Genomic DNA, 27,411 nt, shown 5'->3' on the forward strand with positions numbered 1-27,411 from the left:
CTGTGAACAGTCTTATGTTTGAAAACCCTGGCATTGCTAAATTCAGAGATATTTTTGTTTGTATATACTGTGTAAAAATGTATATGTTATGATCAATCCAGTATATGTGTACAGTCAATTAACATTGTTTTATTCTTAAACAATCCTCAACATGTTATATAAAATAGAAGTGCTGCGAGGTGGGAGGAGTATAAAATGCACGGGTCTCTCTCACAGAATTTACTATCACAATTTGCAGCAAGCATAAGCAACTTTAAAAGGAATTAGACAGGTCATGGCCACCACCATGGACACATGTTCCCCTCTAAAGCACTTGGTGGCCCTGTATATAGAAAGAACTAGAAATTTAAATATAATGTATTGGATAAAGATAAATATAATAGTAGTGGTGTTATGTACCCATATTTGCAATGCACTCAATAACTTGGAACGGCATACTTAATATTGTTCTTAATAACTTTCACATATAGTAACATAAATTCAGTTAAATTATTTGTATGTGGCTGTTTTTTTGTAAGATTTATCTATAAAAAAAAATTGTGCAGTTAAAACAACTGAATACAGGTTGAGTATCCCATATCCAAATATTCCGAAATACGGAATATTCCGAAATACGGACCTTTTTGAGTGAGAGTGAGATAGTGAAATCTTTGTTTTTTGATGGCTCAATGTACACAAACTTTGTTTAATACACAAAGTTATTAAAAATATTGTATTAAATGACCTTCAGGCTGTGTGTATAAGGTGTATGTGAAACATAAATGAATTGTGTGAATATACACACACTTTGTTTAATGCACAGTTATAAAAAATATTGGCTAAAATTACCTTAAGGCTGTGTGTATAAGGTGTATATGTAACATAAATGCATTCTGTGATTAGATATAGGTAACATCGTCATGATATCTCATTATGGTATGCAATTATTCCAAAATACGGAAAAATCCGATATCCAAAATACCTCTGGTCCCAAGCATTTTGGATAAGGGATACTCAACCTGTAATAAGAAATGATGTACATGCTTTTGCTTGTAATAATAAAGTATTTTTAATTTCTATTTATTATTATGATAACTAGCAGTAAAATGCTCATATTAATTCATTTGACATATTCATGATCATTATTGTCATTTGGCAGCCATGGCCTGGCTACGATTCAGTTTCCTCATTGATGTCCCAAATAAATGTGATTGGCAGATCTCCCAACTTCTCTTTAAGTACCTCATCCACCTTCTCACTTTGTGCCACAGTCATTATGTTTTTCCAGTCCCCAATAATACCTGGAACAAAAGCACAAAATGTATCAACTGTATGTTCTATTATACCATTCTTTATATTAACTAGTTTGATACACTTATAATAAAGCTGAGCAGTTTGGAAAGAAAAGTAATTTGAGGCTGAGTGTTTGCTTAAACACTAAATAATACCTTACATGCCCATTATCACAGACCCAGTTACAAGATACTTTAATCTCTAACTGCTATCTCTAACTTTATCAAGGTTAACACTCACAAAATCCTGCATAATATGGGTCTGACACAGAGATAATTAAAAAAGAAATAAAAAACAACCACCAGAAATTATTACACTCCCCAGTATCTGTCCTATTCTTTATTAATTCTCCATTAATTTTTAAATTAATAGTGAAACATAAGTGCCACCACTCAAGAGTTGATTAAGGAGCAAACAGACTCCACATAGGAACCCTTAAGTTGTTTCTACAATGACAATTACATCCTAGTTATTATTTCCCAAATAATCTTTAATATAATCAATGTAGCATGGATTTGCCAAATCCACATGCAAAATCGATACGATATGAGACCAAACTTATTAAATAACAGAAAGATGCAAAAAGATACAATGCTTAAAAAACAATTGATATGTGTCAATTCAAATTAGGTTTTGTAGTTTTATGGACCCTTTAGGTTAAGAGTCAGAGTCCAAGGTTTCACAGATCTCAAGGAATTTCAGTGATAACAAGTCAGGTGAACAATGATAACAACAGGAATCATCAAAAAAGCTATATGACCTCCAGTAAACAGTTATCTGTGACCTGATGCATGAACAACCTTCCTGGCACTTTCAAAGACCAATAATGATTTCCGAGGCTGGACCTTACACTAAAAGATTCATCTGCATTCCACCATGCTTGGTATTAAAAATAAATATATATTAATAAAAACAAAGGGTGATGTTGTCAAATGTCTCATGATTGATCCAGAACATAATCATGACACCAACTCTCCCCAAAAATTCCAGGAGACTCACAAATTGAAGTTCTTCTAAGTCCCAGGTGGGTGGACAACCTTTCTGCAGTCTAATACTTTGTGACCCTGCACCTAGTGATGTAATACTGGGATTTGTGGCAAAAAAGTTGTGGAGTTGTGACCAAGTGACCTGATTCAATGCATCACACCCCTACCCTCCTGTCTGGACCTCCCCTGATCTCACAGAGAGCAGATCAGGGAAGTAGGTATATAGGTGTAATACCCATATATAGAACCAGGGGTCAGTTATCACCCCATGATTTGGGTAGGCAAAGACTGTTTTACCCCAACGTAAACTTTTACACAACACCAAATGAGGATGTTCTGCGCAGATTTTCTTCTTGCAAACACTTTTTTCTTTCTTTCTTAGAAGCCACACGCAATTTGCAGCAAGCATAAGCAGACACATGAGACCGGGAAGCGGCACTTCCCATTGACTGTAGATTATCTTAGCATAAATACCAAATGTTCTTTAATATAGATTGCCTTAGTATACAGATTGATTTATGAAGAAAAACTTGAGATATATAAAGGCAGATTTGAAGAAAAAGAATATCCAGCAGGTATCCTACAAGAGGCTATTGTAAAAACTAAGTCTCTGAACAGAGAGAACTTACTTGAATATAGGGTCAGAGAAAAGAAGACCCAATAGCATTTATTACTACCTACAACTGTCATGAAGATCAAATAAAGAAATCACTCAGGGACCACTGGGGAATTCTTTTGATGGATCCAGTATTAAAGGTAATATTGCCACCACATCTGGAAATTTTGTATAGAAAATCTAGGAGCCTCAAGTATCTACTGGCACCCAGCATGCTCAAAACCAAGATAGAAGATAACCATTCAATGCACAAATGCAGCGTCAGATCCTATAAGTGTGGCCGATGAAATATCTGCAAATACCTCCACCCGAACAGGAGAAGCTTTAGCGACTTTGGCAACACCAAGGAATATAAGATTAAAGAATTCATCAATTGTAACAACTCATCAGTTATCTACCTATTGGAATGTACTTGTGAAAAAAAATATGTGGGTAAAACCAAAAGAGTATTGAAACTAAGAATTCAAGCACACATCCGTAACATTAAAAATAAAGTGGACAGTCATACCATTTCAAGACACTTCACTACGGAACACAATTCAAATCCAGAAGAACTTACCTTTAAAGCAATAGAACTGGTAAAACAAGGAGAAAGAGGAGGGGACCTGGCAAATAAATTGTCACAACGGGAGATGTTCTTGATTTTCCATTTAGGAACCATGCACCATGCACTCCTTGGGTCTCAATGAAAGTTACGAGATCGCTCCCTTTCTGTGAAAGTGTCATTCCAATTTTATCACTTCTTTCACTTATTCACATCACTCTTTAGTATCAAAATGTAAATCACACACTATGTAAATTAAACCTTTTTGAAAAATGTAGTATGGTATCATCTGTTGCATGCTAAGTCAAACCACACTGGGAATGCCCAATCTCGGCTGATCTTGGAAGCTAAGCAGTGTTGGGCCTGACCAGTACCAGGAGGGGTAAACCCTTGGGAAGATCAGGTACTGTACTGAAAATTAAGCGACTAGGAACTTGATGACTAGTTCTACTGATGCAGAAATCAATAGCACATATGTAGATTTTTACAAGGTCTTGATAAAATTTACCATCTGTGGGCACAATATCACATATTAATCACAATATTAACACATTAGCACTTTAATAACTAGCCATCTATTAGGATTAGTTTAAGGCACAGTAGCAAATACTCACTCCACCAATATCTCAGCACTCACTTAATGAGTAATAGTAATTTTGTTACCAATCTAAGGCACATTAGCTGTAATTTAATATATGGAGCACTGTCACTTTAAATTTATACGCACTTTGGAGCGATATAAATAGTAAACATAATATTGTATATAACATCCCCCACTTTATATATGGATTGCTCTCGTGATGAGACTGGCTGTTACCATGCTGCTTATGTCTGGAGACAATATGACCAATATTATGAAATATTTGCAAATATTCATAAACCTACAGTATATAATGATGGATGGGACAATAATAATTAGATCAGTGATATCCAATGGTATCTGGGATCTGTATTCACATTATTTCTGCCTTACTTAAACCTGTTTTTGTTTATTCCACTTATGTATTATACCACCGTTTGGAAAGTATCACCGCAGCTGTCTTGATAATATCTACTGAGAAACACTGCAGTGCGATCACCATGGCAACCCTGAGAGGTGACACACTACGGACCACGTGATGCGGTCCAAAATGCGGTTCACCGTCATACTTCCGGTTCCGGCAGAGAATCGACTATGATCGAGTCGCCTGCGGCCCAACATGCGGTTCACCGTCCTACTTCCGGTTCCGGCAGAAAATAAACTATGGCCGAGGCTTCTGAGAAGAAGTTCGGATAGAGGAAGGACATAATAGAAGCTCTGATCCCGCCGGAGGTGCGGTCGCACACTCAACTGGGAAGAAGGTCAAAAGACATATGCGCACAAAGGACTTTATGATACCAGAAGTATGGCGGAAGTCCCGCACTCCCAATAGAACTCTACATATAACTTTATATTATGATAAAAACAACTTTTTTAATATTCGGCTATATCTATGTTCTCTCTGCTTAGAAATATGTTTTGAGATATAATTAAATCCTTAATGCTGATTGCCCGCCCCAAACAGGATGTGAGGTCACAATTAATTACCTGATTATGGGGGGTATTTATAGAAGCCCTGTCCCAGCATGTTACTACCCCTTGAAGAAGTCTAAAGGATGAAATGCATTGGCTCTCCCTCTGCGACCTCCTGCCAACTAAGTTAAGACTCTCCTGAACTTTATCTCGATTATATTCTATTTTTAACCTATATTTTAGTTGATGTCCATCCACTATCTTAGTTTATTTTTAGTATATATACACATGTAATTTATAAAATTAGTGTTTTTACAGAGATTGTGTTCAAATAAAATATTATTGTTATTTTTACTTTATACCTACATTTTAATTATTAATCAGTGCACTGTAATTTGGGACACCAGTGGTCGCTTGAACCCTTATTCTGTACTACCATACGTTTTCTCGCAGTAATTTACCACTACTGTATCTTTAAGGGACAGCTGACGCCTATGAGAATTGGGAGTGTCATATAAATTAGATCTATCTTTGGAGTAGTAATCTCACAAGTGATGCTGTATTTCTCTTGTGATAAGATTGATTTATTTGTTTATTTAAACAACTGTAAGTGCATTGGCCCTCATTCCGAGTTGATCGGTCGCAAGGCGAATTTAGCAGAGTTACACACGCTAAGCCGCCGCCTACTGGGAGTGAATCTTAGCTTCTTAAAATTGCGACCGATGTATTCGCAATATTGCGATTACTAACTACTTAGCAGTTTCAGAGTAGCTCCAGACTTACTCTGCCTGTGCGATCAGTTCAGTGCTTGTCGTTCCTGGTTGACGTCACAAACACACCCAGCGTTCGCCCAGGCACTCCCACCGTTTCCCCGGCCACTCCTGCGTTTTTTCCGGAAACGGTAGCGTTTTCAGCCACACGCCCCTGAAACGCCGTGTTTCCGCCCAGTAACACCCATTTCCTGTCAATCACATTACAATCGCCGGAGCGAAGAAAAAGCCGTGAGTAAAAATACTATCTTCATAGTAAAGTTACTTGGCGCAGTCGCAGTGCGAACATTGCGCATGCGTACTAAGCGGATTTTCACTGCGATGCGATGAAAAATACCGAGCGAACAACTCGGAATGAGGGCCATTGTTCATAGACATTTAATAAATAACGTGTATTGCTAAACAACTATTCACTTTACTTTTACCCTGAATTTTATGCGGTGCAACCAGTACCAAACATGAGATATAGCAATTTAAATTTATAGCACATTCCATAACCAGTGAGGCATCGAATATAGATTTAAAAATACTACGAAATAAGTGAGATTAGGCTGTCAAAGAAATGTGAATAAAACTAGGTTAATGACTAGGGAAAATGTCAATTTTTAAGATGAACAATTGAATTTATTTATCTTTCTAATAGCTTTTGTACTAATTGGCAGTTAATATTAATAGTTATTTAAAACTATATATACATTTTTTAAGTAAAATAAACAATGAAACTGAGTTTGGCCACCATTAGAAACACTTATGAAAATTAACACAGGATTTGGAGTCTTTGTATATCTTTAATCACCATTACAACTGACAGAAAACGAGATACTAAACATGAGAAAAAGGGTCTCCGGGCCCTATAGTAGCCCCTGAAGAAAACCGCTGTGGTTGAAACAGCTGTCAGGCTGCAGCTGACATATGGACTTCTATGGATCTGTAAGAATAAAAATAACCTCTTTTTTTTTCTCATCAAAACGTGAGTGCTGGTTATTTTATTTTTTTAACAACATAATTTTTATTGAAATTTACTTTTGCAAGGGGTACAGAAAAAAGGAAGGGGCGGGTAAGGGAAGGAAAGTTAAACACAGTAGGATCCCAAAGACATAAAAAACAATCCCAAAACATATACATGGCATCATCCACATCATACAAAAGAGAAGAAACAGAAAACTAAACCATAGTAAGACACAGAAGTCAGGCGGTGAGAGAGAAGCTATACTGAGAGTGCAAAATGACAGTTGGTGCTGAGTATTATCACACGAAGGCGGTTCATTGATCATGTGGAGAGGCAGACGTGTTCTTATTGAGACTAAACTGAAGAGGGTCAGATAGGTATGACTTGGGGGAAAATCGTGCGCCCTCCCTGTCTGTAGAAAATGCATGCCAAGGTGACCAACGAACCAATGGAGAATTAACTGAAGATGAATATGGCAAGTATTCCGTTTCCATGACGAAATTAAAGTTAATTTTCTGGACAACTTTTGACAGGGTAGGTGCAGTGGGTTGTTTCCACATTTGAGCTAAGGCTGCACGGGCGGCTATGAGAATATGGCCGAGTACATATCGCTTACGGGACGGAATGTCATCAGGAACTATAATAAGGCCAAGGAGGGGGAAGGGGACAGTGTCACATCCAGTACTTTGTTTATCAATTCAAAAATCTCCAACCAAAACCGGGTAATCTTAGGACAGGACCAGAAAATATGGAACAGATGGTCTATTTCACCGCATTGTCGCCAGCAAAATTTAGAGCATACAGACGAAAACGTATGCAATTTATCGGGAGTTAGATACAATCTGTGAAGCAATTTAATATGCATTTCGGTGTGATTTCAGCACCGGGACATAGTATACGAGGACTGGAAAATTTTACTCCATTGGGTAGGGGAAAGTGTAATGCCTAAGTCTGTTTCCCATTTCCTTTGTGCAATAGATTTAGAAACGGGGATTAAACCAATGAGAATATTATACCAAAACGTAATGCCACCTTTAGAATTAGATTGTGAGAGACAGATAAACAGTGTAGTGACAAGGGGATTAGCAGGATTTACTTGCTTAGATATGAGATTCCACCAATGACAGATCTGAAAATAACACAGAAGCTCAGAGGCAGGTAGATTAAATTTACATTGAAGACCGGAGAAGGAAAGCAAGGCTGATCCCTCTAGCAAGTAACTAAATACAGTTATACCACACAAAAGCCATTTCGACAAATTCAAATTCTGAATCAATTTGGTTAATGTCCTCATAGAAATATCTGGGAGCAGAAGTAAAGGAGAGGAAAATTTAGCAGTCAGCTTATCCCACTCTAAAAGAGATGCCTGAGTAGAGGGCAAGTAGGGAAACGGATGTAAAAACTTGGGAATTTTCAATAAATCTTCCAGGAGAAAAGAGGGGCAAAAAGACTCACACCCACCCTAATTTGGGACTAGGGGCCGAATAGGCCTTTAGTTGAGCTAAATCACAAGCTTCATGATATAAGGTCAAATCCGGCAAGTTGAGACCACCACTAGCTTTAGGGAGAACTTCCTTGGAACGAGCCAACTTAGGAGGACCAGGGGCCCATAAAATAAATACTTAATTAAAACAGCAGTGCAAGCCGCTAAATCTTTTTTTGGAAAAATGTATATAATTGTGCGAAAAATATACATAAGTTTGGGTAATAAGGTCATTTTAAAGGCTGCCAAATGGCCTAACCAAGAAATCTCATATGCAAGCCAAGAACAGGAAAGGGAGGTAAGAGACTGAATAAGGGGCGGCAAGTTCACCTCGAAAACACTGGATGTGTTGGCTGGGATATTAACACCTAAATATCTGATCGAGACAGATCGCCAGTTGTAAGGGTAAACGCTACGCAGGGAAACAAGAGAGTCAGGGAAATTAACAGGAAGGGCATCAGTTTTTGTAGCATTCAATTTATAATAAGAAGCCGCTCTGTATTGATCTAAAATTAAATGAAGATGGGGTAGGGTTCGCGATGGATCAGAAACGCATAAAAGGACGTCATTAGCGAACAAACATAATTTATGTGAAGATGTACCCATAGTCACTCCAAGAAATGCATCATCTCCACGAAGTAGGGATGCTAGGGGTTCAATAGCCAAAACAAACACCAGAGGGGAGAGAGGGCAACCCTGTCTAGTACCATTGGTAATGGGAAAGGCAGTAGATAGAAAACCATTGCTGAACACCCGGGCCGAGGGGGAACCATACAAAGCAGTGATAGAAGATAATATTTGATCTTTAAAACCAAACTTCGTCAGAATCTCACGCATATAGGTCCAATTTAGGAGATCGAAAGCCTTCTCCGCGTCCAGGGGCAACAGAAAACCTTGACCTTTAGGGAGAGAATCAATCAGATTAAATACCCTGCACATATTATCCGATGCCTGTCTACCAGGAACAAATCCTACCTGGTCCGGGTGTATCAGCAGGGGTAAAAAATTATTAATACGGGAAGCTATTAATTTAGCGTAGAGTTTTATATCTCCATTCAGTAATGCTATCGGGTGATAGTTAAGACAGTAGGCGGGATCCTTCCCAGGCTTAGGCAATGTCACAATTTGCGCCTCCAACATTTCCTTTGGAAGAGCACCCACAGTGGTCATGGTATTAAATAGAACAGTCAGGTGGGGCGTCAAAGTCTCTCAGAATGTTATATAAAAATCATTAATAAATCCGTCAGGACCAGGAGCTGTGCCCCGAGGAAGGGATTTTATTTCTACCTCAATTTCAAAAGGAGTCCAGGGGGCATTTAACACCTCCAATTGATCTGGGGAAAGGGACAACAAATTTACTTTATCTAGAAAAGAAGAGATAGAAGACATTGAGGGCTGAGGTGCGAGAAAGGGTATAAAGTTGGCAGTAATAATCTGCAAACTGGTTGGATATATCTGGGGGATTTAAGACCTTGATTTTAGATGGAGGAAAAAACATGTGTAATCATATTCTTGGTTCTCTGCATACGTAACCGACGGGCTAACATCTTGCCAGACCTATTGCCAAGGAGGTAGAATTTTTGGCGCAATCTATTCAACGCTGAATTCGTTGGGGCCATTAATAGCGTTTGCAGTTGGCTGCGTACGTCAGACCACTGTTTATGAAGAGCTTTAGAGGGTGCACTCTTATTCTTGTCGTCTAGGTCTCTTAGTTTGGACTCAAGGTCCGCTAGCCGTTGAGCATTTTGTTTTTTGATAATTGCACCAGCCTGAATGGCAGCCCCTCTAGTAACTGCCTTAAAGGCGCACCAATGGTTTAGGGTGGATGTGTCTTGGGGAGAGTTAAGAGACATATATGCATCTATACTATCAGAGATAATCTGCTTCGTCATTACATCAGTTAAGAGGTGAGGAGGTAAGCGCCAGGGGCTGGGGTGGAGTATTCCTATGGTTTATATTCCAAGACCAAACTATCAGGCATGGTCAGACCATGTAATTGGGAGGATGTCTATGTCTTTAGAATGTTGCAAGGTACATTTATCGTCTAATACAAGATCGATTCGGGAGAAGGAGTTATGGACCAGGGAATAGAATGTGTATTCATGCGCTGAAGGACTGTGAGTTCTCCACATGTCATATAGATCAAATTCAGCCAAGAAATGGGAATAACCTAGGAGCATGAGGCCTATCAGATTTATCTAATTTTGGATTCAGGACAAAATTGAAATCTCCCATAACAATTAAAGAACATTTGGCAGATTTTTGAATCAAAAGACACAGTTTATGGATAAAAGAGACCTGATTAGAGTTTGGGGCATAGACAGACACCAAGGTGATCAGCCTATCATCCAATAAACCAGTGAGGATCAAACAGCGACCGTTTTTATCCGCCAACAGTGAATGTTGGACAAAGGACACCGCACTGCTAAATAAAATGGCAACACCATTTCGTTTAAAGGGGCCATTAGCAAAGCATCCCTGACGATACCTATTATCTATAAGTGGGAAGTGGGTTTCCTGTAAAGCTACAATCTCTGCCTTTTGTTTATGGAAAAAAGAAAGGGCCAACCTACGTTTATTAGGAGTATTCAACCCCTTAACATTCAGGGAAAGTAACCTGGGCATTGGCCCTCATTCCGAGTTGATCGCTCGCTGCCGTTTCTTCACAGCGCAGCGTTCAAGTGAAAAAGCGGCAATTCTGCGCATGCGCATGGTACGCAGCGTGCATGCGCTAAGTACTTTCACACAAAACTTTGTAGTTTTACCCAAGCTCGAGCGACGTTTTTCAGTCGCTCGAGTTTTCGAAGTATGATTGACAGGAAGTGGGTGTCTCTGAGCGGCAACTCGGCGTTTTCAGGGAGTGTGCTAAAAAACGCAGGCATGCCAGGCAAAAATGCAGGAGTGGCTGGAGAAATGGGGGAGTGGCTGGCCGAACGTAGGACGTGTTTGTGACGTCAAACCAGGAACTAAACTGACTGAGGTGATCGCAAGATAGGAGTAGGTCTGGAGCTACTCAGAAATGGCATGAAATTTTTCCTGTGCAGTTCTGCTAATCTTTCGTTCGCACATCTGCTAAGCTAAAATACACTCCCAGAGGGCGGCGGCTTAGCGTTTGCACTGCTGCTAAAATCTGCTAGAGAGCGATCAACTCGGAATGAGGGCCGCTGTGGATTAATAAGGAGAAGCAATCATTAAACCAATATATAGCATAATATGTAAGATAGTGAAACAGCCATGTCTGAGGATTGCATATAGCAGGATCCAAAAGTGGAAGAGAAGAGAAAAGACAGATATAGAGAAAGGGAATGAAGAGAAGGGAGGGATATAGGGAAAGAAAAAAACAACACGGCCCGGTATATTGGGCCTGCATGACTACTGCAGGGGTAAAAACAGTTGTTCAGTAGTATAAGAAAAAACAGGGGATATAGTAGCCCAACACCCCCACCCACGTAAACATCAAAAAATTACCAACAAACGATATATATGAAATCACAGAACTGTCAATGCAAAGCAAACATAAAGATAAACAATGAAGTAAATAAACACGCATATAGAGAATACCTCTATATAAGAACAGTGAAAAACAAGCTACGCCGACCCTGTCTAAGGTCGTTACAAGGACACTAAGAACAGAAATAACTTATGCACTGTTAATTTTAAAAAAAAGAACCGATAAGAAAAAAAGAAAAATTATAAAACATTTTGTACATTAAGCCATTATACTCAGCCTAGTGGGCCTGCACCAGGAGGCAGGAGACCGACGTCCTCAAAACATTAGGCATCCGGCATAAAGGAGAGATAACCAACACAATGCAGAGAGACACTCAGGTGGAAGCCATTCCGTGCGGGATGCTGCAGACGACTTAACTCCCGAGGTCTGGTTAACCGAAATGTCCCAGTCCAACAACAGCTTGACCCCGATGTCCAGCGAAGAGATAGTGTAGGAAGATTCTTCATACATAACGATAAGCTTCACTGGGAACCCCTATTGGTACGGTATATCATGAGCCCGAAGAGCCAACGTGATAGGCACCAAGGACCTTCGTTTAGCAATAGTCAATGCAGAAAAGTCCGGGTAGATTTGTAGTCCTCCCAGAACATCCATATCGCCCGCAGCTCTTGCGGCTCTAAGGATGCGCTTCTCAGTAGTGAAAAAGTGAACTTGTAGAAGTGTATCCCTTGGCAAGGAGGCAGAGACAGTACGTGGACGAGGAAGACGGTGGATACGGTCAATCAGCAAATCTCTGTCCTCCGCATTAGGCAGCAATTTACAGAAAAGGACCAATGCGTAATCCTCCAAGTCAGAGTTGGATATCAAATCTGGAAATATATTATCTTTATATTATTTCTCCGAGATCGGTCCTCCAAATCTGCCACCTTATTCTTGAGCGTTTCGAGCTCGGTTTGCTGGAGGTCATGCGAAGATATCAAATCATTATGGGAGGCGACCAGTTCCTCCATTTTCTTTTCCAAATGATCAGTGCGATCACCGATAGCAACCAAGTCCGTCTTTACTTCCCGAATAGTAGACATCAAGTCTTTGGTTAGATCTGACTTGAAAGCCGATAGAATTTGGCACAATGATTTAACTGTAAGTGGGGCGTCCGGGTCGCAGTCAGCTCCCAATGTGGAAAGAGAACCAGTGGAGGTAATTGATGAAGAACTTCCCATAGAGGTTGAAGCCGGTGAACCAGATGGAGAGGAGAATGCACGTGACATTTTCTGAGTAGAAAAAGTCACACGAGGGGACAGCACCCCTTTGGACTTCATGGGAGGCATGTTGATATATAACACTGAACAAATTTAAAGTATCACAGCCGCAGAAGATCTTACTGTTGAAGAAAAGAGGAGGCACTCTTCTGACGGAGACAGTAAAGTGATTATAAACGACGTGGGCAGGGTGCCACGGGGCACATAGTTACATCATGAAGGGCTCCATGTCACAACTCCAATAGACAAATGCACTCGCGCAGAGATCAGGCGGGGAAAATTGGGAGCAGGAGGTAGCGAACCTATACAGGGAGCCGTGACAATATGAAATTGAGAGTCAGAGATTGGATGACAGAGAGGGGCAGAGCCACCACAGCTGAACTCTGCAGGTAGGGCAAGACACAAGGTGGCAACTGCACGGCACTGCACTTCTGAAGCCAGTCGTGGTAAATCTAGCTCCGTGTACACTTGGCTGTTAGGAAATACTGTAACAGGCTACTGACATTGGTCCAGCTGACACACTGCCGACACTGGGATCCGGATGGAGGCAAAGCAGGGAACAGCAACTCATCACCCAAACAAACCCACCAGTGTGGCAGATGACCAGGAGCTGCCTGGGAAGGGGGCAGAGATATAGCAGGCACCTGATGGAAGCAGCAGCAGCAGGGGGAACCACTCAGATCTGCAGAGACCTGGAGCTCCGGAGGATTGTGCAGGCACTCAGCGTTGGTGGATAGTGGAGCAGGGCACAAGGCTCCAGGGAGCCCAGCACAGGAGGACCGGGCAACATATGTACTACAGGCCGTGGCTTCCGTGAACCCACTAGGCCGCATTCCGCAGAACCAATCTAGTAGCATCCCGGCGCCGCTGTCAAGAGCCGGACACTCGGAGACACCTCACCAGCAGCGAGGGGGCATGCAAGGCAGGATCAGTGTGTCTGAGAAGCCGCAATAGGTGAGCACAGTGGGAGCCCAGGTAAATCACTTCTGCCCCGGACTTGTGCTAGGCCACACCTCCATGAGTGCTGTTTTTTTTTCTTTCTCTGTGTGCTGGAAAAAGTGAGTGCCTCTATATATATATATATATATATATATATACATACATACACACACACACACACACACACACACACACACACACAGTATATATATATATATATATATATATATATACACAGTGTATATATATATATATATATATAATTTATTTTTTTATTGGCTGGACAGTACAGGATAGGTTAGGGGGGAGCGATAGGCAGCCATCAAGGTGTTGTTGGACTGCACATTCCAGCAAGTTGTGGGGCTACACATGCCAACAAGCCTCGATACAGTTTGTGTCAATAGGTAAGAAGGACTTTGAGTATATGTGCTGTGGAATGGTTTATGGGAAAGGAAGTATGCAATTAGCCACTTCCACTTGCATTAGTAAACATCCCAGCAAGTTGTGGGACTACACTTGGTAGCAAGCCCTGATACAGTTTGCGCCAATACGGAAAAAAAGACTGAGTATACTGTATGTGCTGGGGAAAGGTTTACTGTAAAGGGTGTATGGGCCAAATACAGTGACTGCCAAGTGAAAAGAGGGGTGAATGTTTACATGAAAAGGAGAGTGAGTTTACACAAGAGTATGCAGCAAGCCACCTGACTTGGTTTAATTATGCACACCCATATAGGTAGCCCTGTTTTGGTGGACAATTGTAAGAGCGGCCGCAAGAATAGCACTTTTGGTTCGACCTGGCCCTGTTGAATCGTTTGAGTATTAAACATCACATAAGATTTGACTGGTCTTCTTCAGACAAAACATGATTGGAGGTGCTTAAATACTCTATCGATATCGAACAAATTGCTTGAAATGGCAAGAACGGACAGAGGATTGTACAGTTGTGTACCCAGCATAAGTAAACAATGTAGAATACACAACCAATCTACTGTATAAGGATGCTGTTAATAGATGGGGTTACACAATAGCACAAAAGCAAAACAACAAGAGCAGTTACAGTAAGTGATAATAGACCAATACTCCGGATGTGGCTAAAGAGCAGATTACAGAATAGGGATTAAAACAGAAGCAGCCTCCAGTGAAGGTTTAGTGAAATCGGAGTTAAGCTATTTAGCCCAGATATTTTTGAACTTGGGACTCTATATTTCTAGCTAGGTAAGTATATGTTTTGTGTACTACCATAGCATTGACCAAAGAGAGCCATTGTCTATAAACTGGACCTACAAAGGCCATCCAAGTATGGGAAATAAAGACTAGCCAGCATAAAACTATTTACCACATATTGTTTTGTAAATATATCCAGTATGTTCTCCTCAATCATGCCTAGGATGCAAACAATGAGCATGAAGACAATGTGAGGGACACCCATAGAGGACACCACTACAATCCATCAGTTGCAAAAAGATAAAATCAGAGAACATGACCATAGTTAATGCCAAATGTACCCTCAGAATCCCTGCACTTTTTACAATGAGAGGTTTACTGGCCACCAAATATATACTGCCATGCTGGGATTAGGTATACGATATGTAATAAGTATAATTGTATATGCTGTAACAGAATAGAGGATGTAGAAATTTGGGGGCACTCGAGTGCCAATTTTCATTTCTCATCCTGTAAAGCTCCCAGATCAGGCTCCCACCTAGCTCTATGGCCCAGTAGCTCATCTGAAAGGTGGGAATGGAAAAAAAAACAAGTACAGATTGGACATCATTTTGCGAGAATTAATTGACAGCATACATTTTTTAATGAGAGAGTCCTAAATAACCATGGGGGGATCAGGAAATTGAGTGGACAAGGCACATCTAAGTTGTAGATACTGTACCTAAAAAAGTGGACGGTGGACAGACCAAACTCCTGTTGTAATTTGCCCAATGACTTAAGAACCAAAGAGGTATATAATTTACCCAAGGAGACCACTTCCCACTTGCCCCATACCTCACAGATCAGTAAGGCAGAAAGCCGTGGTTAGGTTCAAGAGTGCCATAAGGGAGTAACTGGATCAAAGCCCTCAATCCCCAGGAATTTAGAAACATAGGCCCATATTCGTGTTGCCTGTTTCTATTAATGGAATACTAGCTGTAGTTGCCTGACCACATAGTAAAGTCTTTAAGGCGTCTGCGACAGGCTCAACTGAGCCACTCAGTGGATAGGAAGTGCTAGAGGATCTGAGACACTGAGCCACCAAAAGTGAGCCAATTTTGAATGCATAGTAGTACAGCCAGACGTGAGGGAGCATAAGCCCTCCCATTGCCCTCCATCTCGTAATTACATTACGTTGTATCCTGGCTTGGCAATCAGCGTAAACTAGAGAGGAGAAACTAGTTATCTGCTGGGAAATAACAGGGGCAAGAAGCACTGGGTAGGTATGAAAAATAAATAATATACAGGAGTATCACCATTTTTATTAAGTTGACACAACCAGTTCAAGAAGGGAAGTTTACACAAAGCTCTTGCCCGAGCCTTCAAATAATTCAGTGGAGGTGTTACATTTAAGGGAATATAATCCTGAGAAGAGTTTGAGATACTGTACAAACATCAAGATATTTGAAATTGTCCAGCCACTGCAATGGTAGAGAATACATGATTTTCACAATTTACAGAAAGACCGGAGTAACTACCAAATCAATTGAGGAGATCAAGTACCATGGACATAGAGGTATGATATACATTAACAAACAACAACATATCATAGCGCCACCTTATTCACCCTAGATCCTAATTCAAAACCCAAAACTCAAATATGGCTACAAGACCAGACAAAGCAAGCCAAGGGTTCGATAGCTATGGCAAATAATACTTAAAGAAAGGGGACAACCTTGTCTAGTACCGTGCAATAAGGGGAATGAAAAGGATGTGAACCCTTTCAAAGACACCCGTGCTACTGCAGCGAGTACAGGAGTTGAACCCTGGGCCTATACCACAACATTTCATAGTCTCTTAGAGGAAGGGCCACGCAGATTTAAACGCCTTGTCGGCATCGAATGACCAAATCACCAATGATGACTCCTGCCCATGAGAGACCTGGATGTGAGTAAATAACTGATGAAGGTTAATAGAGGTTGATTTGCCTGGCATGAACCTCTGCTGGTCTGGGTGGATTATCAACGATATCACCTGACTGATCCAGAGGCCAAGATTTTGGCCAAAATCTTAGCATACATGGGGAATTGTGAAATAGGGCAATAGGATTCAGGATAGTTTTGGTTCTTCCCTGGCTCAGGTAGAACAACAATAAGAGCCTCCAACATGGCCTGTGGAAGAGTTGCACTCTCACATATCTGGTCATACAATTCCAACAGACGGGGCAGGTAGAAGAAAGCATGTAATTAATATTTAAAACAGAGTGCTTGTTCAATGTAGTATGTGTAATTATTATGGACACATTACCCATTGGGAATAAAAAAAAGTTTAAAACGAATCAATTTTATGTTTAAACTCCTTTTCGAAAAGTTTTGCGGTCTCCAGTTGTGAAGTGGAGAGTGCCGATAATAGCCAGGTGTTTTGGTGCTGCTTTAAAGGAGAAGCTGGCTAGCTAACTATTCCTAGTGCTGCCTACCGTCTATGTTCCTGTGTGCTTTTTTGTGTGGCTGGTTCCCTCGATGCCTCCTGATCAGCACTATTCTGCACTGGGCGATGCACATTCCAACGCCTTTCTGGCTATAGCACTATGTCAAGGATAATGGTAGAGGTCCATGGTGTCTCCTTTTATTCTTGAAAAACTTTATTAAAAATGGAAGTTGTCAACCATATTTTTTTGTAAAAAAAAGCAGGCACCACATGTCTATCAATACATTGTAGGGTATCATTTTAATTAATTAAAAAGGTAATGCATCTATTGATTACTATATGGTGTAAAAAAAATATAAGGAAAAAAAGTATTGTTTTTTTGAGGTAAGCTTAATTAGAAAATCAAAAATAGTTTTTAAAAAATAGTTTGTAACAATCATTAGTACGAAATTACCATAATGAGTTATAGAGTTATACAGTGATAGACTGTGAGCTAAATGCCTTTATTTAGACTATGTTTAAGCCGGATGGCTGGAGAGTTTGTAGGCAGAATATCCATTTTGATTCTGTTTTCTGAGTTCTTGTAGGATGTTGAAGAACCTCCTCTCCAGTTTGTTTTTACATTTTGTAATGCATTAAATTGAAGACCTGTGGGATCTTTGTGGTGCTGTTCTAAAAAGTGCTTAGACACACTATGAGTTAGTAGCCCTTTTTTAATATTAAAAATATGCTTGGCTACCCTAGTTTTTAATTTCCTTTTCATTTGTCCAATGTATTGATGCCAACATGGACACTCCAGTAGGTAAATTACTTCCTCTGTATCACAAGTCAGTGTTTCTTTTATTTTATACTGTATTCCTTTTTTGTGACAATGGACCTGAATCCTGTTTCTGGTTTGGTGGATTGCTTCTTGGTAGTTTTGCAAACTAAACAGTTTAAGTATGACAAAAATACTTTTCTGTCGATAATGGAAGTCTCTTGCTCAAGTAATATGTAGCTTCTTGTTAATTCTTGTCTTAGGTTTCGTGCTTTGTTGAAGATTATTTTCAGCCGTTCTAGGATCAAGGTTTTCAGCTGGTCATCTAATTTAAGAATATGCTAATGGTTTTTTTTAAATATTTTTCTAATACGTACTGCTGGCTGTTGAATTGGGTTATGAAGGCTATCTAAAAATCCTGTGTTGCTTCTTTTGATTTACATTGAAGAAGGTCTTTCCTTTCTATACTGAAATAGTTTTGATATTCATTTATAATTTCTTATTATCGTATCCTCATTGAGTGAATTTATTTTCATTTGTAGGCTTTGTTCAATGAAGGTTTTGGTTTCTGTGCAATTTCTCTTCAGTCTCCTAAATTGCCCACTAGATATATTTTGTAACCACTGTTTATGATGATTAGAAGAACTGACTGGCAGTGCATTGTTGCTGCTAACTGTTTTAATATGTGTTCTTGTGTCGATGTGAGTATTAGATATGAATATTTCAAGATCCAGATAGATTACCATTTCCTTACTAATAGAAGTTGTGAATTCTAAGCCACGGTCATTTTCTCCCATGTAGGTTATGAATTTGTACAGTAATTATTTTGGATCATCCCAGATGAAGAACAAATCATCTATGTAACATTTCCAAATGATTATGTGTCTTAGAAATGGGTTATTACTCCAGATTTTCTCTTGTTCCCACATCGCAACAAACAGGTTTGTGTAACTAAGCACAAAAGACGAACCAATCGCAGTCCCTTTGATTTGGTTAAAGAACTCTCCTTTGTTCCAAAAATCATTGCAGTGTAAATGTAGTTTATGCTACTCATGATGCAGTTGGGAATTATTTTAGACTGCTCAGGTTTGATAAAAAAATATTTTGTTGCTTCACAACCTAGGTCATGTGCTATACAGGTACATATTGTTTTTACATCACTGGTGCAAAGGATGTATTCTTTTTTCCATTTGACGTCTTACAGAATTTGTTGGATATGAAGGGTATCTTTCAGATAACTCCTTTGTGCACACACAATTTTGGGATCTTAGGATATTCTATGTAAAAAGATAGTTAATTTTTTTTCGTTAGAATTTCAAAACTTTAATCCTTCTAATAATTCATAGAGATCTTTCTGATAAGTTTTTGTGGGATCAGTTTCAATTTTTTTGTAGGTTTATTCATCTGATAGATGGTTTTCTATTTCTTTTTCATATGTTTCTTTATCAATAATGACTAAACCTCTTCCCATAGCTGCTGGTTTCAGCACCCTTGTGTCATCCTTCTTCAGTTCTTGGAGGGCAGGTTTTATTTCCTTCGAAATGTTATATATCTTCTTTTTCTGAGATGGCTCTAATATCCTTTTCTATAAGTCTTTGAAAAGTTTTGATGTGCAGGCCTTCAATGAGTGATGGGAAAAAGGTGGAAACTGGTTTTAAGTTGCTGTGTTGATACATTGTCTCAGTTTCAATTGTTCTTTAAGTATTTTCCTGCTTTGCGAATAATTTTTTAATGCATAGTTTCCCGACAAATTGGTGGATATCTATGTAGAGATCAAATTGATTTGTGCTAGACTTTAGTGAAAATGTCAGACTTTTTTTAAGAAGTGTGATTTGATGTTCAGTTAAGGGTTTAATGCTTAAATTAAAGATTCCTTCATCCTGAATGTTGGTGATTGAGGTAGATGTGTTTGTGTTTTCTTATTTTCCACCGCTGATCCCTCTTCTCCTGTGAAGATTCTTTTCTGTCAATTATTATAAGTTTCACTAGCTCCCTGGAGGGGATGCAGTCAAGATCCCGGCTGTCGGGAACCTGGCAGTCAGAATACAGACGCCGGAATTCCAACACCAGTCTAAATGCCGACACTGGCATCCAGAAAGGGAGCAAGATCCCAGCGCCGGAATCCCGACAATCGGGATCCCGAACGAGGAGAGTCCGCACCGCAGTAGAAATAGGCCGCAGGGGTAGGGGAAAGATTAGGGTTAGGCTGCATCCTGGGGTGTTAGGGTTAGGCTGCAGGGAGAGGGGGTTAGACACCCACTTCCAAGGGTTAGGGTTGGGCTACGGGGTGTGAGGGTTAGGTTTAGGCACCTCCAGGAGGTGGTTAAGGTTAGGCACAAAGGGGGAAGATTAGGGTTAGGCAGCGGGCAGGGAGGGTTAGGGGAGTGGGGAGAGGCTGGAACACCCTTAACTCACCCCTGTCTGTCTTTTGAGGTTCAGTATCCCAGCATCGGTATTTTGAGTGCCGGGTTATCACACGGCGGTATATCATACTGATCCCCCCTGGAGCATGTGTCCAGAATGATGTTCCATTTAAAGAAAGGTTCAGGTGAAACTGACTCAAATGTTGGATTATTCTGAATTCTTAATCCTATTGGAATTAAATCTTGTTCCAAGTTTTTTTTATTAATGTAGTAATCTCCAATTAATATTTTATTTCTTGTGTGTAATTTTTTTTCCAGCATTAAAAATTGACCACAGAATATTTCATCTTCAGTTGGTGACTGTGGTAAAGGGTTTTTTACGGAAAAATATTACTTAAATTGCCTCTATGTGTATGTGTAATATTCTCGACAAAAGGCTACAGCCAAAAACACGTTGGATTATGCATCTAGTGGCGACCAAGAAGTGAAGTCATCACCCAGTGCAGAATAGCACTGATCGGGAGACATTGAGGGGACCGCAGGACAGTGAAGCACATAGGAACATAGAAGGTAGGCAGCACTAGGGATAGTTAGCTAGCCAGCTTCTCCTTAAGCAGCACTGAAACACCTGGCTTTTATCAGAACCCCACACTTCACAACCAGTGACCGAAAAAGTTTTCAAAAAGGAGCTAAAACATAAAATTATTTCATTTAAGCTTTTTTATTCCTTACAGGTAATGTGTCCATAATAATTACACATAATACACTGAATAAGCTCTCTGTTTTAAATATTAATTACTGTTCAATCACCAGAGCAGCTTATCTTATAGCTAATCATAGCACAGTCTTTCGGCAATTTCACAGAAGAGAGCATGTGTTTATACAGCTCAACTGGCACAGCATCCAAACCAGGAGCCTTTTTAACAGGAAGGAGAGATGGGCCTCATCTATTTCCTCAACCTTAAGCGAAGAGTCTAAAGATTTGCTAACCACCAGGGAGAGGAATGGCCGCTATCTAGGAATGCAAAGCCTCCATGCTACAGGACTATTTTAATTTAGCTGTATATATGTACAAATCTCTGGGAATGACAATGACCACAAATAGGAGTCTAAAGTGTGTTCTGACAAAAAGGTGTTAATTTCATTCTTTTTGTGAATCTAACCAGGCGGAGTCTGTGCCATTGGACAAGTTGTCCAGTGGTAACCATTTACATGAAGATTCTAATAGCCCTTGACATTTCTAAAAAGACTTAAGTTTCACAACACAACAAATCAGTGTATCTCGTAAAAAAAGATTTAAAGGCATCCCACACCAAATTCACCCCACCTGAGCCATTATTAGTAGAAAAGGAACACTTCCCAACCAGCCACCATCAGAATCATCCAAAAGGGATTAAGCTTCCAAAAAGGTTGCCCCACTGAATCTCCAAAATCTAGGCCTATAGGAAGCGAGGAGTGGCCTGAAATCGCCAAGGTTCATAGTAAACAGACATAACCTTAGACAACAGGTTGGAGGAGACAAGGACTAGATCAATTAAAGAGAATAACCCATGTAAGTAGGTAAAACAAGAAAACTGCTTCACCCTTGGATATCTTGTCCTCCATGCATCTACCAGGCCCATCTCTGCCACATGTGCTGCAAACCATCCATCTCCAGCAGAAGGGTTACCTGAGCCTGAACTCCAATAAGCTATGGAAGGGTCAAATACATTATTAAAATCTCCAATACACAAAGCAAGAGTGTCGAGGAATTTGGCCAGGAACCCAACGGCTCATTTTATATATAAGATACAATAAGGTGGGTGAATATATATTGGCAGCAGTATAAAGGACACAGAGTGAACCCAGCATTGAATAAAAACATATTGTCCATACTAGTCAGTCTGCAGGGAATCAAGACTAAAGCAGTCAATCTTCAGAATCAAAACAGATACCCCTTGTGACACTTATGTTTGAGAGCAGTGAAATGCCCAACCTACCCAGAGCTTTTTAGAGGGAGAGAAACTTGCCACCCATCAAATGCGCTTTTGTAAGACACACAATATTTGCTTATATTGTTGGAGCGACCTTAGGACAAGTGATCATTTAATCTTATCATCTAAAATTCCAGCTCAAAACATATACACATACCCAAAATACACAATGCAGTATAGAATTGAGAAATTAAAGAAAATAGAAAGAGAAGGGAAAAACATAAACATTCCCACCAAAACCCCCACCATGTTTACCTGTCCCCAACTGTGGCATACCTAAATCATAAAGCAAAGCTCCAGAAACAGTTAGACTAGTAAGTCATACATACGCGAAGAGGAGGGGAAAAAATAGGATTTTAGTACCTACCGGTAAATTCTTTTCTCCTAGTCCGTAGAGGATGCTGGGGACTCCAAAAGGACCATGGGGTATAGACGGATCCGCAGGAGCTTGGGCACACTATAAAGACTTAAACTGGGTGTGAACTGGCTCCTCCCTCTATGCCCCTCCTCCAGACCTCAGTTAGAAAACTGTGCCCAGGAGAGATGGACATTTCGAGGAAAGAATTTAATGTTATAACACAGTGAGTGTCTTACCAGCTCACACCTCAAACACACCGTAGAATGTGGCATTCAGTAGAATACCAGCCAACGACATGCACAAAACACAGCCACATGCTGAGAGAATATGTAACACAAACCATGTGTCCACATAAGCAAAAATAAGACCCCGCATGTCATGGCATGAACAACGGTATCAACCACCTGACAGAGAAAACACACCACCATGGTGTAACCAAAAGCAATAACTGCAGACACAGTACGCACTGGGACGGGCGCCCAGCATCCTCTACGGACTAGGAGAAAAGGATTTACCGGTAGGTACTAAAATCCTATTTTCTCATACGTCATAGAGGATGCTGGGGACTCCAAAAGGACCATGGGGTTTATACCAAAGCTCCAAAACGGGTGGGAGAGTGCGGACAACTCTGTAGCACCGCATGAGCAAACAAAAGGTCCCCAACAATCAGGATATCAAACTTGTAGAGCATAGCAAAAGCGTCTGATCCCGACCAAGAATCCGCTCGGCACAGTTGACCTGCCGAGACTCCCCCGGCATCCGCCCAAGAAAAGCCCATCTTCACAAAAGAATGGACCTCCACCGACCTCGGTGACGGCAATCCAGCCTTAGAATGAATATGCCAAACCGCATCACAGATTCAGCGTGTAACAGACTGCATAACGCCGTCTCCCAAACCATACTGGGAACATACCAGCTTCTGTTTCTCCAAACTGAGCCAAATTGGCTACCTACATACTCAAATCCCCGGCTAGATCGAGGAAATTTGAATCAGCTAATGCCTAAGTAACCACCGGCAACAAAATAGGCCGAATTCTGCTAAACCCAGAGAACACTCTTGGTAGAACTACCAACCGAGTACCCAATTTCTCTCTATCCACCTGAAAGATCAAACAAGGCTCTTGTGAGACAAAACCACCACTTCAGACACCCGCCTTGCGGACGTCAAAGCCAATAGCATGACCACCTTCAGAGAGAGAAATTTTGTAAAGAAACTTATTAGGCTTGCCTCCACACCGGCTTGAAAAGTATGGATAAGCACGATCTAGCTGAAAGTCTTCCATAGGAGCCTTCGTGGATACACACCGAGACATATAAGTACTCCAACTACGGTGGTAACTCTTTGTCGTTAGTTCTTTGCTAGCCTGAAGAATTGAGGAAACGACTTCACTGGGAACACCCGTTCGGCTTAGCATATGGCATTCAACCGCCCCGCCATCAGACGCAGCCGCTGTAAGTCATGATACATGCCCTGATCTTGTTGCAACATTACCTCACGTAGAGGAAGAGGGCCGTAATCTTCTATGAGTAAACCATGAAAAACTGGATAGCCAACCCTCGCCGGCTAGACCGGATTCAAGAGGATCACCGGAACCTTCGAACATCTTCCGCTCACCACCGCCAGAAAAGTGAAAGCGGAGAGGCCACATTGACCGACTAAAAACACCCTCGGTGTCACGAGGATATCCACTGCTATATCTTGAGTGTCCCTTGACCTGGAACAATCTCCTTGAGGCCTCTCGTTGAGGCGAGACGCCAACATGTCCAATTGCGACACTCCTCAAAGACTTGTCACGTCTGGGAAAGCTTCTCGATGATGACTGAATTTTCTCCTGCTGGATATCGTGTCGGCAGAGGAAATCTATTTCCCCGTCGTTTACCTCCGGAACGAAGACTGCTAATATAGCGTTTTCCAGACTTCCCCCTCAACTGCAAACTGTGCAATTTGTGCCATTGCCGCTTTGCTCCATGCTCCGCCATAGCGGTCTACCTACACCACTGCTGACAAGTCATCCGGCAGAACTAACACGGGCAGAACACGAAGAATACGTTCGTCGAAAATAGCTCTTAATTCAAGAAAGCTTACAGCAGACAAGTTTTTCAACTTGACTATATCCTCTGGAAATACGTCCCTTGCAAAGGACTGCTCCCCAGCATCGGAGATCTGTATGTACGGACACCAGGATCTAAACCTGTATCCCGAACCTTCATTCCACTAGAAGGAGAGAACCGAGCAGACACCACAGGAGCGATGTCCTGGCCGTTTGGATTATATTCCGGTGCATGTGTAGGTGAGACCCAGACCACATTCCCAAGTGGTCCCATGAAAACCACTCTGGTAATAGACCTGCTCACCGAAAAAGGCCTCTTAGGCCGCACCCATATGTTTTATTAACGGAACATATTGATGAGGTGTCACCTCAAAGCCGATCCAACTCTGGATCCTCAGACCTTTTTCCACAGGAAAAACACTGAACCTTAACCGGACAGTATCTACTCTGAAACCCACTTTCGACATCTGCGTCGTTGGGGGAACAACAGCCAATCCCTGTGTCTAAGAACAGTCAGAGAGAAACAACGATTTGCACCTTTATACAGGGACAACCAGAGACTGTCCTGAACCTGACGCACCTCTGTATGGCGTCGCGTACTACCTCCCCTTCCAGAAGGGAACGGCAAGAACTATTAGAAAAACAGCAAGGGGAAACAACCGGAACTCAGAATGTTCCCCCTTTAGATTCTATGAATAACTCACAGGTCCTAGTCTATTCCTGGACTAGCTGAAACTTAGTAGACAAGTGGTCACCGGAGTGGAAACCCGCCAGATAGACTCAGCGACAAGTGGTGGATGTAGTGGAAACAGAAAACGACATCCACTTCTGCGAACCTAACAAGGCTGCAGAACACTTACCTTTTCACCTTCCACTGTCTGCACAGAAAAAGAACTAAGAACGGTATCGAACCGGTTAAAACGACTGCACCCCACAAAAGAATGCGGCACCAACCGTTGTGAAGTAACCTAACTCACGAAGTTAGACTTACCAGTGGAATCCGCCGAGATTGACTGAACAGAGGCCACACCAACAGCTGTACACCTCCCTCCAGAATCTCCCGGAGATATCCTCCGCATTTTTCCGGTCACACCTCCTGCTGTCACGTGGCAGCCTGCTGTAATGTTATAAGGTAGAATAAACATAAGCAAGCTTACCCACTCTGGGTAGGGTAATTCTGTCGGATGCCTACCCGAATACAACACTCCCTCAAGTGCATACAGTGCAAATAAGGTCAAAATATAGAAATAAAATTTCACTTAGCTGCCTGTGTATGATCCTTTGCGACCGGGCTCTGCGTCGACCAGGAGTTGACTGTCATAATTTCCTCTCCGCGTTGTGAAGAGAATAATACTCAGACTCCTTGAGAGGATCGAAACCAACTCGCACGGCCAATCTAGAGCTTAATCAACAGAGCAACCAGCACATGATAAGAATACCATTATTTCAGCATTCATGGATATACCTCATGTAATACACAATAAAACACATATATCCTAACCATAGAACCTATATCTACATATATACACATATAGACATAACCCATACGCAAGTGGATTGTCCAGACCTGTCAGGTCCCTAGTGACAGTAATGTGTTGTGAATGTGTATGACCATGTACTGACATGCCCCCCGATGTGGTTCTACCAGGAACGTTATGGTCGACAGAAACTTAGCAAATGTCGCCAGCAAGGATTAAGTGGGCAAATAATAATAATAATCACGGAACCCCGGGGGGTCTGAGGGAAGCATACAAATACAATTTTGATAACACTCCCCCCACATATACCTCTACAGATATATATATATATACAGGTACCAGGCAATAACCGCCTGATAACATCTTTACCCAGGAAATACCGTTGATGCCGGCAGGGCATCCACAAACAACTGTCTCTCGCCTATCGTGTTTACTGTTTTAAGCACACAAACACCAATTTGCTAATACTTAATTTTCCGAAACAAGTACCGCCAAGCGCCGGCTAGTTTGTGACAAAACCCTCACACCTGTCGACCTATGTCGACCAACCAATAGTGGGTACAGACCGGGAAACAGTGAATTGATGTATTGTGCGACCATTATCAGCATAATGCTAAAGGACACCCATATAGCATTAAAAAACCACTGTGCCCCCCCACCTTCCTACTATACACTAAGGCTTGTCGGGGACAGGAGGAAATTGGCGCTGACTCCATCGTGAGGGCTAAGCTCCGCCCCTTCCCGGCGCGCTTAAGCCCGCTCATAATAGTATAAACATTATACATATATATATATATATATATATATATATATATACACAAGCCGTTCTGGCACCGTATATAGTGTAAAGACACTATATACCATAAGAAACAAATGCCGCACAGGGCGCTCCCCCCCCCCCGTGCGCCCTGCACCCAAACAGACCCTCGGCGTGTGGAAACACCGGCGCTCAATGCGCCCCTGCTATCAAGTGGCAGGGTTTTCATATGGGGCGCCCGGGACCACAAACAACCCACCAGAATCCATATAGATATATAAGCTGCCCAGGGCGCCTCCCCCCCCGGCGCCCTGCACCCATGGAAGCCGACGGCGGGGAGAAA

General features: G+C 41.3%; 1 protein-coding gene across 1 annotated transcript in view; it reads right to left on the bottom strand.

Moving 5' to 3' along the window:
- Positions 1-1,023: 1,023 nt before the first annotated feature.
- LOC134909865 (amine sulfotransferase-like) overlaps positions 1,024-27,411 on the bottom strand; it is a 211,438-nt gene continuing 185,050 nt past the window's right edge. Inside the window, exon 7 of the mRNA XM_063917192.1 lies at positions 1,024-1,280. Within this exon, the coding sequence (XP_063773262.1) occupies positions 1,150-1,280 (131 nt within the window). The 3' untranslated portion in view covers positions 1,024-1,149. The remainder of the gene's footprint in view (positions 1,281-27,411) is intronic.

This window comes from Pseudophryne corroboree, chromosome 4, assembly GCF_028390025.1.
Source record: "Pseudophryne corroboree isolate aPseCor3 chromosome 4, aPseCor3.hap2, whole genome shotgun sequence".
NCBI classification, from domain to species: Eukaryota; Metazoa; Chordata; class Amphibia; order Anura; family Myobatrachidae; genus Pseudophryne; species Pseudophryne corroboree.